This window comes from Talpa europaea (genome assembly GCF_964194135.1).
Source record: "Talpa europaea genome assembly, chromosome: 7".
NCBI classification, from domain to species: domain Eukaryota; kingdom Metazoa; phylum Chordata; class Mammalia; order Eulipotyphla; family Talpidae; genus Talpa; species Talpa europaea.
Window position 1 is genome coordinate 43,682,909 of NC_140074.1, and position 14,726 is coordinate 43,697,634.

Sequence of the window (14,726 nt, forward strand, 5' to 3'; positions counted from 1 at the left end):
TTAATTGGTCATATGGTCTAAAAGTTTATTCTTGTTTCATATAGTTCATTCATTTGTTTGGTTGTTTTGTACCCCACATATGCTTGAAGTAGGTACCAAGTTTATCTTTCTCCATATGGCTTATTTCACTAAGCGTCATAGCCTCTAGTTTCATCCATGTTATTACAAATGGCAATATTTCACCTTTTATCTAATTAGATAGTATTCCATTTTGTATATATACTGCATCTTTATCCATTCATCTGTTGTTGGGTACTTTGGTTGTCTACAGCTCTTAGCTATTGTAAATAATGCTGCAATAAATGCATGGGGTACATACATCTCTTCAAATACATGTATTTCAAATATATGTATATGTTTTTGTATTTGGGGGTAAATAGAAGTAGGATAATTGGACTCTAAGGAATTTATATTTTTAATTTTTTGAGGAATCTCCATACAGCTTTCCTTAATGGCTGCACCAATTTTACAATCCCATCAGCAGTGTACACACAGGAAACAGAAATTATTCTATTTCAGTAAGAAAGAGATTTTACATAAGGAATTAGAGAGTTTAAAGGTCCTTGGAAGGAAGAGAAATATCTAGACTGGAATTCTAAGCACTGCTCCTGAACTAGATAAGTGGGCAGTCTTTTTACTGAGGCATAATTTACATACAATATGATTCACTTTTTAAAATAGTTTTCACAAATCTATGTAACTATATACCATTATTTTCAAATGGTTCCATCATCCCCCAAATTTCAGCCATGCCTTTCCTAGTCCATGGCAAGCATGGATCTGTTTCTATGTACTTTGCCTTTTCTAGAATGTTGTGTAAATTGAATCATACCACAGGAAGTATTTTGTATCTGACTTACTAATGCTTTCAGAAATCACATTCATGTGTTAATTATCAGTTCATTTGTTTATCAGTGGGTAATATTTTATTGCATGAATATACCATAAATGGTTTACCCATTCATCAGCTGATAGACATTTAAATTGTTAATTGTTTTTGACTATTATGAATAAAGCTGTTTGAGCCTTCATGTAGAGTTCTTTGTGTGGACATATATTTCTGGAGTAAATATATAGGAAGGGTATTGTTGAGTTGGGTGGTAAAAACTGTCAGACTGCTTTCAGGGAAGCTATACCATTTTCATCCCCATCTGCGGTGTTAAGACAGCTTTATTTGTTCCACATCATTAGCACTTAGTATTATTAGTCTTGTGGATCAAATCTTAGCCTAGTTCCCCTTATACCCAAATGGTTATCTCTTCTAGATTTGCTATTGCATAATCAGCCCCATGCTGGATCCTCTATGGTACAACAAGTATATGTGTTTGGAGCTACTTCTTGGAGATGTCCAGGATGAAAACAACTTAGTATTAAGCTGAACAAGCTGTTATATATAAATCATTGATCATGATTTTGACTTGTTTCTCACTGGGTTTTTTGTTTTAAAGATTTTTTTTAAAAAGATTTATTTATTTATACAAGCACTGGGTACAGTCAGAAGTGCAGGAGGGTGAGAGAATTCACCAGAGCCAGAGGGGAGAGCAGAGCAGGCAGACTGATGAAGTACACTGCTGAGAGGAGCAGTGGGCAGCAGGAGAGGTCTGCGCGCCATGTGGGATCCTCACCCGGTGGCCGGGGATCGAACCGGCGCTGCAGAGGCTGCGGGCAGCTTCGCAACCCAGCGCTCAATTGCTGCGCCACCGGGGAGGCCCTGTTTTAAAGATTTATTTTTATTTATTTATGTATACAAGAACTGGGGTGTAGGCCAGAGGAGAGGGGGGGGTGAGAGGATTCACCAGAGAGAGAGTGGGGAGCAGAACAAGCATATTTGACATACACTGCTGATGGGGGGCAGCAGGAGAGGTCTGCTGTGCATTATGGGTTAGCTCCCTGGCTGGGAATTGAAGTCATGCTGCAGTGACTGAGATTTTCACCCCTGTGCCACCAGGGAGGCCCTGACTATCACTGGGTTTTTAATAACATGTAGAAACAATGTGTTTTTTTTTTTTTAATTTTTCTTTCAGGCTTTTTGATCATTCCATGGAAGGATTTAAAAACTGGGAGTTCATGACCATTCACTGCTGGGGAGAACGAGCCGCTGGTGACTGGATCCTTGAAGTTTACGATACCCCCTCTCAGCTGAGGAACTTCAAGACTCCGGGTAAGAACTCCCTTTCTGTAATTTGATTTGCTAAATAGAAAAAAATGGTGGTGTATATTTTAGTCAAGGAGTGTTTCATTCATAGCAACATTATCACTTTTCATGTGATTCTGTTTTGAATTGTCTGTCATGTATTCCAGGTCTCAAGATAACCATTTGAAAGTCAATTATTTAAGGATAAGAAACAAATAATATTTAGATAGAAATAAAAGATAAAATGTGACAACTATTGCTTAATGTTTCAGAATACACGATCCACATCTCAAACCAGCTTTCCTTAATTTTTGTGTCCATAAACAAGCCAGTCTTGTCCATTTGTACTAGATTGAATTGCGTGATCACAAGGGGAGACAGATTTTCTTAGTTACCTTTTATTTGAGTTTACTCTAAATTTAATTTTTAGTGCACTAGCTTGCCCTATCCTTGGTTACCACTAAGGAAAATCAGTAATGGCATTCTGCCCCTCGTGAGCCCAAGAGCTAAGGAAAATGAAAACTTTCTTGACATGTAAAACATAGAAATTATGTTAAAGGCCTTTTTAAGTAGTCCCAGATTCTGTTGCCACACAAGGCTTATCTCTCTCCTCCTGCTAACATACAAAACCTGTCTGTAACATGAAACATGGAAAAATACAAATGCAGCTTGTGGTGGGAGACTGAACAGCTTTTCAGCAGCCTGTGCTGCCCATGATGGAGCCCCCCCCCACCCCCCCGCCCCAGAGTATGTGGAAAGATCTGTTTGACTACCCCAGCTTCCTGCCATGCTCTGGACCTGTCTTTGATCTGTTAAATTCATGTTTCTCAGTGCTCTGTCAGTCCATCTGCAAAAGAACCAGGCCTGAGGCCTATTGTGGAACTGGTATCCAATTCTAGCCCCTCTTCTGATTAAAGAATAAAGTATTGGGATGCTATTCAGATATTGTGGGCTATGTAGGGCACAGGAGGCACACAGCAGAGCGCAGGGATCACGTGGTCATTGGCGAAACATTTGCCAGCCAGGAAATGTTTGTCCTTCTGAGTGATCCATTTAACCATACAGTGTGGACATTTCTTTTCTCCATTTCTGTGATGTGGTTCATCTGTGTTGCCACAGTGGTCACACAATCAGGGAGTTGAATACCAGCAGTATGGTACAGTCACAATGATTCAGATTAAATGTTTCACTAAAGAGAATCTGGATCCAGGTCACCTCCATATTCACCTACAATGATGATAATGGTTACTAAGGTTTTTTGGGCTTTTGTGTGTGTGTGTTTAAGGATTTATCTGTGCATACAATAACTGGGATACAGGCCAGAGGTGCTGGGGGGTGGTGAGAGGATTCACCAGAGACAGAGTGGGGAACAGAACAGGCAGACTGACTGAAATACACTGCTGAGGGGAGCAGCAGGCGAGACAGTAAAGGTCTGCTGCGCCATGTGGGTAGCTTCCTGGCTGGCCGGGGATCGAACTCGCACTGCAGAGGCTGCAGATTGCTTCATAGTGCTGCGCTCAACCTCTTGTGCCACCAGGGAGGCCCAAGTGGTTACTAAGGTTTTATCCAGAAATCAAATGTTTGTCAAAAGGCAGGGTTCATAGAAGACATTCAAGTAAACTTGACTTGTTCATAATCTACTTCATTCCCAGGACTGCATCCTCCTCCCGTCCTCCACTCAGGTCAGGCTCATTGCTCCCACCATGGCAATGCCTGGGGTCTGGCACTTGGCAATGGCGGATGTTCCCTGGTAGTGCGCCCTGACCCATGCCAGCTCCTTGCTGACCCATCAGCATGGGTCACTAGCAGGTTCTTCTGTGTCAAGTGATCCCAGGGAAATAGACACTGTCAAAATATGATAGTTGTGTACCAAGGGAGATGCAGCCAGGCGTGCAGATTTATACAAAGGGTACATTGTCTGTTGAGCAATAACAGCAGATACAAAACTGACCAAAAGTGGCTCTGCTCTTTATTATCACCATGTACCACATGTGAAGAATGTCAGTGACAAAGTACCCCTCCCCACAAGAGCAGAATGCCCTAGGGCCACGGTAGTAGTTGATGTGGCATTTGCCTGTACTGGCATAGGCTCTGAATATAAATCTCTTCCTCTTAAAATTGTTCAGAGTCTGTGCAGAGTTTACTACAAATATTCACATTAAAATTTCTCTGCAGTAGCCTGGCTAATCTACGGTTGCCTATTTCAGCCTTGGCTTCTCCTTATTCTACTTAAACATTCACATTTAACTACAGCCACCTTTACTTTTTTTTAGAGATGTTCTTCTACACCAGAGCAGAGACACCCCAGTGCTGTTAACTATCAGGAGGTTTTAATAGAGACACACAGTCTTTGGGTGTCCTTCCTTTAGTCTACCTTTCAGTTCAGGATTAATCACAACAGTCAAAAGGACTTTCACTTTTCTTTGAGTGTACATGTGTGTAGCACTGCTTCTATGGTTTCTATGGTATGCAGTCTTATGGAAGTTTTCTCTAATGAGGGATTTCTTTGGTAAGCTACCAGAAATTCAGTTGGATATAGAATTATCTAGTACAATTAAATGGTAGAATCATTCATAAATAACAGGCTCCTGGCTCCAAAATGAGTTCATATTTGTTTGTTTCTTCCCATTTGTTTATTGTTAAAATACTGGTTAAGGATTTTGTGGGGTTTCTAATTTTTTTTTTTTTAAGATTTATTCATGTAAGAACCGAGATACAGGCCAGATTCATGGGAGGGTGAGAGGATTCACCAGAGACAGAGTGGGGAACAGAACATGCAGACTGACTGAAATACACTGCTGAGGGGAGCAGTGGGCAAGACAGGAGAGGTCTACTCGCCAAGTGGGTTGCTCCCGAGGCCAGCAGGGATCGAAACGCCACTGCAGAGGCTGCAGACAGCTTCACAGCACTGCTGCGCTCAACTGCCTGCACCACCAGGGAGGCCCAAGGTTTTTAATTTTTTTTTGAAGATTTACTTATTTATGCATACAAGAGCTGGGGTGTAGGCCAGAGATTGGTGGGGGGGGGGGCAGTGAAAGGATTCACCAGAGACAGGAGGGAGCAGAACAGGCAGATGTACCAAAATACACTGCTGAGGGGAGCAGTGGGCAAGAAGGAGAGGTCTGCTGCACCATGCGGGTCACCTTCCTGTCTGGCCTGGGAATCAAACTCGTGCTAGTGGTGGCAATAGCTTGATAGAGTTGTCTTTAACCCCTGTGCCATCAGGGAGACCCTGCAGGGTTTTTTATTATTGGTTTGGTTTTGTTTTTGTTGTGCATTAAAACTACTTTGGTTTTGTTGCATTTTATGTTTGCAATTATAATAGGTTTTTCTCATTCTGCATTTACACAGCTATTTAAGAGAATGTTGTTATCAACTGCAAAATCTATAGACTTTAACAAGTAAACGAAGTGATAGTAGGAGAGGGAAATATGGTGGTCTGAGTTTGGCAGTATTTAATGTGATTTGTGTCAGAGATTCTAAGAAAATAAATTTATGTAATAGTTGAAAAATAAAGACAATTAATTGCCCAGCAAGGGTATTCCCAGTGGGCCTATGATGGACTTCACAAATGGTATGGAGGGAAATGATCGATTATGAGATAACACTCTTCAAAGCATTTAAAAGGATAAACTTTTAGATCCAAAATGATCCTAACTTAAATGAACCAGGTTTTGCAATTGGATTTCCTTGCATCATACATACCCATTGCACACTTGAGAGATGACATAGGAAAATGGGCTCTCTATTGCTTTACTACCTAGAATAGAAGCAAGTCATCAATTCTGAGTGATCATTCATTTCTCACCACTCCTTAATGTATACCACTTGGAATTCTGAAACTGAATAGCACCCTAATTATGAAAAGCATAGCCATTTACAAGTGAATCCAAAGAAAAACTGGCAGCGGGTAAGCCACATATAAAACAATGCAAATGTGGGAAAACAGTGACATGCAGCATAAAATTTGTTCATGTTCCTTTGTCAAGCTCCCAAACTACTAGAAATGAACAGGAAGGCATAATTATCCAGTGGTTTAACAGCACATAATTTGGATTCAGATAACTTTTACTTGAATTATAATTGACATTATATTTCAGATATACAATTATTTGATATTTGTATACACTGCAAAATCACCACCATAATATATCTAGTTAATATTCATCATGTTACATAGTTACAAAATTCTTTAATGTGAGGAGAACTCTTAAGACTTACTTTTAGTGGACCTCCCCGGTGGCGCAGCTGTTGAGTGCTGGGTTGCGAAGCTGCCCGCGGCCTCTGCAGCGCCGGTTCAATCCCCGGCTGCTCCCCGGCCACAGGAGGAGGGTCCCACATAGCGTACAGACCTCTCCTGCTGCCCGCTGCTCCCCTCAGCAGTGTACTTCGGTCCTTCTGCCTGCTCTGCTCCCCGCTCTGCTCTGGTGAATTCTCTCACCCTCCCGCGCTTCTGACTGTACCCAGTGCTTGTATAAACAAACAAACAAACAAACAAATAAATAAATAAAACATGCCTCTATTAAGAAAAAAATTACTTTTAGCAACTTCAAATGTACAGGATGGTATTAACTGTAATCATCGTGATACATTCATACCCCTTTTTTAAAAAAAGTGTTGATTTGTCAGTCTTTTGCATATTTATATAACTTTGGTGGTATGCTTTCACACCTCTATATGTGCACATGCTTCACTCATCCTCCACCAACATTCTCTTGCCAAGGTCCTTCCCCACCCCCTACATCCTCTTCCCTTCCCCCTAGTCCCTCTGGTAACCAGTATATTTTTCACAGAATCTAAGGATTATTTTTTCTGTACTTGGGTTATTCATATTCCCCAAATAAGTGAAACCATATGGCATGTGTCTTTAACTTTTTGACTTATTTTACTGAGCGGAATCTCAAGAGCCATCCATTTTGTCCCAAAAGGCACTATTTCATCATTTTTTTAATAGCTGAGTGATATTCCATGGAGTATATATTCCATAATTTCTTTATCCAGTATACTGCTGTTGGGCGCTTAAGTTGGTTCCATGACTGGCCAACTGTGGACTGCTGCGAACATAGAAGTACATACACTTCCATATAGAGTGTTCATATTCTTTGAGTAAATACCATGCTGTTAATATTACTAGATCATATGGTACTTCCATTTCCATTTTTTAAGGTATCTCCATAGTGTCTCCCATAGAGGCTGCATCCAGTTTCATTCCCTTCCACAGTGGATGAATGTACCTTTTTCTCCACATCCTTACCAACATTTGTTGTTTCCATTCTTTTTGATATAGGCCATTCTCACTGGTGAGGTGATAGCTCCCAATGTAATTTTGATTTGTATTTCCCTTATAACAAGCGACATGGAACATTTTTTCATGTGCCTGTAGGCCATTGAATATCTTCTTTGGACAAGTGTCTAGATCGTTTGTCCATTTCTGATTACATTGATTTTTGTTGTTGTTTAGTTGTTAGAAATTAACCCTTTGACAGATGTATAATTGGCAGATATTTTCCCCCATCTGTAGCTTGCCTTTTTGTCTTTGTGATTGTTTGTTCTAAAGTACGAGTTTTTAGTTTGATGTAGCCGGACTTGTTTACGCTTGTTTTTGTGTCTCTTACCATTGGGCTTGCATCCCCCAAATACATATTCATACTGATGTCCAGAAGAGTATCACCTGTTTAATCTTTTAGTATTTTATAATTTCAGGTCTTATATCCAACTCTTTAATAGATTTGGAGTTAATTTTAGTGTATGGAGTTAAGGATGTAGTTTCGTTTTTTTTGCATGTGGCTGTCCATGTGTCCCAACACCATTGGCCTTCCTTTCTCTATTCTATGGTCATGGCACATCATCAAAACTTAACTGCCTATATTTATTTGTATGGGCTTATTTCTGTGCTTTCTGTTCTGTTCAATTATTCTGTGTTTCTATTTTGTTCTATTGCCTTATGGTTTTGATTACTATTGACTATAGCATAAGTTGGAGAGAGTGATACCTGCATTTTCTTTTCTCTCAGGATTGATTTGGCTGTTTATGGTCTTCTGTGGTCCTATAGAAACTTTGTAACTTTTTGTTCCTATGTCCTTGCAAAAAAGTCATTGGGATTTTGACAGGATTACATTGAACCTATAAATTGCTTTAGATAATATGGCTATTTTAACAATGTTTATTCTTCCAATCTGTGAACATGGGGTATCTTCCATTTCTTTTGTGTCTTTAATTTCCTTTTACAATATTTTACAGTTTTCAGTGGGTAGGTCCTTCACCTCCTCTGATAAGTTTACTCCCAAGTTTCTCCTTTTTTTTAAAGATAGATTTATTTATGTATGCGTACAAGTACTGGGATACAGACCAGAGGTGCAGGGGGTGAGAGAATTCACCAGAGACAGAGTGAGGAACAGAACAGGCAGATCTACTGAAATACACTGCTGAGGGGAGCAGCGGGCTAGACAGGAGAGGTCTGCTGCACCATGTAGGTTTGCTCCTTGGCCGGGATTGAACTCGGGCTGCAGTGGCTGCTGATAGCTTCACAGTGCTGAAACTCAACCCCTTGTGCCACCAGGGAGGCCCCCCAAGTATCTCATTCTTTTTGGTGCAGTTGTAAATGACATCTTTTTAAATTTCTCTTCTAATTCATTGTTTGCATATAGAAATGGAACTGATTTTTGTGCATTGATTTCCTGACCACTTTTCTGTATTCACTTATTTCTAGTAGATTTTTGCAGATCCTTTTTTTTTATTTTCAGTGTATATTATTATATCATCTATGAATACTGATAGTTTCACTTTTCCATTTTGCATTTCCTTTAATGTCTTTTTCTTACCTAATTCTCCAGAACAGACTTCCAATACTATGTTGAACAGTAGTGGACAGAGTGGATGTCCTTGTCTTGTTCCTGATTTTAGGGGAAATGCTTTTCAGTTTTTTACCATTGAGTATGATAGGTTTGTCATATCATTTTATTGAGATATTTTATCATAAATGGATGCTGAAACTTTTCAAGTATATTTTCAGTTTGTTGAAATGATCATGTGGCTTTTTCTTGCTTTTTGTTAATCTGGTGAATGATGCTGTTTTGTATGTTCAATCAACTTTGCATCCAAGACTTATTATTTTAAATATTGGAAGTTTGTGCCTTTTGATCCCCTTCACCATTTTACCCACCTCCACCCTGCTTCTGGCTGCCACCAGTCTTTCCTCTGAATCCATGAACTTGGTTTGTTCTTTTTTTTGCTTTATAGATTCTAAATACAAGTGGTATCATGCAATATATGTTATTCTCTGACTTATTTTATGTAACAAAATGCTCCAAAGTTCCATTTATGTTTATATAGAAAGATATTTTTCAAGGCAGAATAATATTCCACTCTACACTGTATTTAATAACAAAATTATGCAACATTTGTATACATTGAAAAATGATAATCACAATAAATCTATCATCTTTCCTTAGCATCTTTCAAATTTGCAGTACCGTATTATTAATCATTATCCCTATGCTGTACATTACAACTCTTTTTCTTTGTAACAGCTATTTTTTACTTCTTGATCCCCTCACCCATTTAGCATCCCCAAGTCTTTTATTTTTTTTAATAGAGGCATGTTTTATTTATTTATTTGTTTTGTTTATACATGCACTGGGTACAGTCAGAAGTGCGGGAGGGTGAGAGAATTCACCAGAGCCAGAGCGGGGAGCAGAGCAGGCAGAAGGATCGAAGTACACTGCTGAGGGGAGCAGTGGGAGGCAGGAGAGGTCTGCACGCCATGTGGGACCCTCCTCCGGTGGCAGGGGAGCAGCCGGGGATCTAACCGGCGCCGCAGAGGCCGTGGGCAGCTTCGCAACCCAGCGCTCAACCGCTGCGCTGCCGGGGAGGCCCGCATCCCCAAGTCTTACCTTCTCTTGGCACCTACAGCCTGTTTCCTGTCTCTCTGATTTTCAGCTTTCAGTTTTCAGGTTACACATATAAGTGAAAATATATGGTATTTGCTTCTCCCTGTCTAATTTTACTTAGTATAATACCCATAAGGTCATGTTGTCAAAAATGGCAAGATTTCATTCCTTTTCGTAACAGTAGTATTCCATTATAGACATACCACATTCTGTACATCCATCAGTGAATACTTAGGAGGTTTCCATATCTTGGCTATTATGAGCAATGCTTCAATGAACAGCCAACTCTTCCAGTTTTGAATAGTCTTATATTGGAGATGAACCTTTTTGTTTAACCCTGCTGTTGCTTCTGGTTGTTTCTCAAAACTTCATGATTGTCTAAACAGCCTATTTTATCCTCAGTGTATTGCAGTAGTTGATGATGGCCTAAGATCTCTTAGGATCCCAAAGGAAAGATCTCAGGAAGCATCTAGGTTCAAGCTTATTGAAAGCCAGAACTTTAGCAACCTTTACAGTATGCAAATACATGCAGCCCTGTGGGACCACAAGTATAAGCCTAACTGGTCCACAGAGCTGGGCAATGTGGGTAACAAAAATCAGGGCACTTATGCAAGTTTACAAGTTTCTTTTTAGAAGGTGCCAGCAACCCGGTGTGAGGTAGAGGGGAAGTATAAAGTTTGTCTCCACCAGGTCTATGTCTAAATATGTGCCAAAGCAGGAACCTGTGTCTCATGCTTCAACTCCAGGACAAATATGTCTCTTTCACAGAAAAACTGCAGGCTGCTTTATTCAGCTATCTGCACTGTGCCCTGCAGTTGTGAGCTTTTCAAAAACTGTCTCCATTTGTTAGAGTCCCATGGAATCCAGAAACTCAGTCCTGCTGGCCACCAGAGCCAGGCTATCACTGGGTGTCCCTGGGTAACAGTCACAAAAACCAGGAATTAGGCAGCTGTCTAAGCTCCCCTCAAGGAGACACTGGTGGTTTTTAGTTTTGTGTTTTTGGTTTTTTGGTGGTCATTATTTTTTTATTTTTTTTTTAATTTATTCTGAAACAAGGCAAAGGGAGGCTTTAAGTAAGCACCCATCTGCCCTCTGAGGTTTCTGGAGAGGGGTAGAGCAGGCCCTTATGTGTTTAATTAGAAGCCTACCCCTGAGGCCACAGCTGTGAAGATGAGCTAATAAGCCTGTTTCACAGAAAGACTAGATGCTTCCATTTGTTGCTTCTTCCTGTTCCCTGAGGGTGGTAGCCGGTTCTGAACTCTTTCCACATTTGTCACAGTTCTTTGGGGCCTGACCACCTCTGTGCAGCAACAACAAAAATTAGGGTACCAGAGGAGATAAAATGCTCCTTTCTGGGAGATTCTGGTGAGCTGGAGCAAGGTAGAGAGAGAAAATACAAAACTGGCATCTTCTCAACTCCATCTTTGCAGAATATTTCAGTAGACCACTAGAGTTGTGTTAAAATAGATCTCTGCCCTCAGACCAATACTTAAACATAAATGAGTAAGCCTCTTGCACAGAAAGAATGAGCTACCTCTGCCATGGGCCTTGGGGTGGGGGCCTTCACCTCAGTGGTCAGCATACAGCTAAGAACCATTATCAGTTTTCTTTAGCTTTGTGGATCTCATGGATTTGTAACCCTTTCACTTTCTAAGATAGGTGTTTTGGAGGCTCGTCTGTCAGGTGCAGATCCAAAAGGGGTGCCCAATTTGGTATTCAAACCCTTTGCTCCTCAGGGAGAACCTCAGGTTGTTGAGGTCTCTCCTGCTTGTGAATCCCCATGTCCGGTGTTGGCTTTATGGTAAGATTGTGTCTCAGCCTTTCCTATCCATTTTCCATTTATATTTTTTCTCATTCACCCAGTGTGTAGGAAATCACTCAAACCAGTTTGGAATTCTTGCTAGAGGACGTTATTCCAAATGTAGGTATAGATTCATCGTGTCCATGGTAGGTGGCGAGTTCAGGATCTTTGTCTTCATCTTGAACCAGAATTGTTTTCACTATCAGTCTGCCCACTGGGAAAGTTACCTTACTGCCCACAGGAAAGTTAACAACCCCTGTCACTCATTTTCATCATGAGAATTGAAGTACGGGTACCTCCTAGTTGTTGTAAACATTGAATAGGATGAAACTTGACAGTAAGCTCTTACAAATGATAAGCCTTTTTTATGGAGTTTATAGATGCTAATAGAGGAATTAGCTCACATGCTGAAATTCACTGCTCTGGACCATGGCAGAGGCCTAGCCCTGACCACACCTGGGTAACATGCATTAAACCATAGGAAGAAGAGGTCAAAGGGGTTCCTGCCTTCCTACTAGCTTATACCCACGTTTTTAATAGTTTTGTCTTAATTCCTTGTGCTTATGGGTGATTTCTTTTTGATGTGAATCTTATTAAACTTAATGGCCTGGGGGTAGTTTGTTTTCTACTTATACATTAAAGACTTTAGTTTTTATAAAGCTAAGAAATAAGTGGATACATAGGAACTAAAATAAAGCAAAATGTCCCCTGTGAGCAAGCCATCCAAAAGAGGCAAAACACTTGCCTCATGTCTCAAAGGCTCCTTGCCTGGAAAATGCACCATGGCAGCAATGTACAGTTAGACGTTCTGCAGTGGCAGAAGCGGCCTATCTTTGTGCTGTCCCACAGTGGTCCCTGGACACATGCTGCAGATGCTATTGCACACTTTGCATTGAAACATGGTTTGTGTGGCTGAGGAACTCAATCTTTGGCAAATGTCTGCTGTCACTGGACAGCACAGGACTATAGGGTAATTAATATAGGATGCACTTTTAAGATGACTAATTTAGGAATCGGGTGCAATAAAGTATTACTTTTGATCTATTTATTGAGAAACAAGTCAGAAAATGTCAATAAATGTTTTTAACTTAAAGTCCTCTATAATATTATAGGATTCTCTTCAATACTCTATTTGCAATTCATCCTTTTATCCAGTAATCTGTTTCTCAGACTTCCTGTAAATCCTCAACAGAGGCCTACCCTGTAGTGATGCCCAAATACTGAATGTATGATTATTACATGGTTAATTCTGCAAATGGTGCAACATGCATTTCTAGCCCTCTATCTGCAACCACGCTTCATATGACTGCTTTCCATAATTCTTCCACTGTTGCTTCCGTTTGCCTGAGAAAGAATTAAACTATAGAGCTAAAGAGTAAAATGCCTGATCCTGCTGTGGTTTGTTTCCCAAGGTAAATTGAAAGAATGGTCTCTGGTCCTCTACGGCACCTCCGTGCAGCCATACTCACCAACCAACGAGTTTCCTAAAGTGGAACGTTTCCGCTACAGCCGCGTTGAAGACCCCACTGATGACTACGGCACAGAAGAGTACGCAGGTGAGCTGACTGCCAGTGGGGCGGGGGCTAGCAGCAAGCCAAGGCACCGTCCCACCATGCACAGATAAGCCTCTGTGCTCTCCTCCCAACTACTCATGTGTATATACATATACCCCTGTATTCAGATACCCATGTTTTTTGTACAAAATTAAAACCACACAGTGTAGTTTACATATTCTTTATTTTCCATTAGACATATGATGAGCATGTTTCCCTGTTAGCAGATATCATTAGAACACACATTTAAAAAACGTGATAGTCCATACTATGATTGTACTGTGATACATTTAGTCCAAGATCTAGGGTGTGTAGAGTTTTACATCTTCTTAGTGATGCTAATCTAAATCTTATTTATCAGTCTTTGTATCTCTTTATTTCTTTAGAACAAAGTTCTCTTCTAATTGCTACATCAAAGGGAATAATCAGTTTTAAGGCTTGGATACATTTTGTCACTATTTTCCAGACACTGTGTACCAATCTACACACTGACCAGCTGTGTGGGTGTTTATTGTACTCATTCCTGCCAACATTGCAAGGAAAAAAGAACCCTTTTAAATTATTATAGCTTTGATGGGAGTAAATCTAAACATTTTCTTCTCTAGTTCTTCTCTGAATTAAATGCTACTTTCTTATACCCATTTTTATATTCAAAGTGGCAGCAATTTTCTTATCTATTTATAAGAACTCTGCATTTTATTGTCTTAGATTTACTGAAAATATTTTCTTACTTACCACTTCTGAAATATGGAGGTTTTCGTGTGTTCTTCTGACCAAAAAAAAAAAAAAACAAAGACAAAAAAAAAAACCTGGAGGGTTTTGTTTCAGACAATAGCATTTGTGTTTTTTTACAGACATTTCTTCCTTTAAAAGCTGAATTTTGCAACCGCTGGTTTTTATATTTGGCCATTAATTCATCTGGAACTTATTTTGGTTTATGACCTGTAGTGTGAAAAGTAGTTCTGTCTTTAATTATTTTCCAAGTAAATGAACATCATTGAACTATCACCCGTTTATTCGTTAAGGATGTTTCCTTATACTTCTAAGGAATATTAGGGTATCTTCCGGTCTTACCTTTTCTGATTTATTGCTCAAATAATCAGTAGCACCTCTACTGTTTATATTTTACTATGTTGACCATCTCCTGTTTTCATTGTTATTTTCTAGTCCCCATTTAAAAACTAATTCGAATTTACATGTTCTGATGGGAAAAACTTTTTACCATATACAGTCATCCCAATCAATACATAGACCATATCCCATTTTACTGACATATTTAAATTTTATGTGCTGTTCCTAGTATTTTTGGGTCTTGTTGTTTTTGTGGAAATAGCCTATATTTTCTGTGT

At 39.8% G+C, this 14,726-nt stretch overlaps 1 protein-coding gene across 1 annotated transcript in view; it reads left to right on the forward strand.

Moving 5' to 3' along the window:
• PCSK5 (proprotein convertase subtilisin/kexin type 5) overlaps positions 1-14,726 on the forward strand; it is a gene marked incomplete at its 5' end in the record, with an annotated part of 282,220 nt that overhangs the window by 253,972 nt on the left and 13,522 nt on the right. Inside the window, 2 exons of the mRNA XM_084236534.1 lie at positions 2,025-2,161; positions 13,237-13,380. Of these exons, the coding sequence (XP_084092660.1) occupies positions 2,025-2,161; positions 13,237-13,380 (281 nt within the window). The remainder of the gene's footprint in view (positions 1-2,024; positions 2,162-13,236; positions 13,381-14,726) is intronic.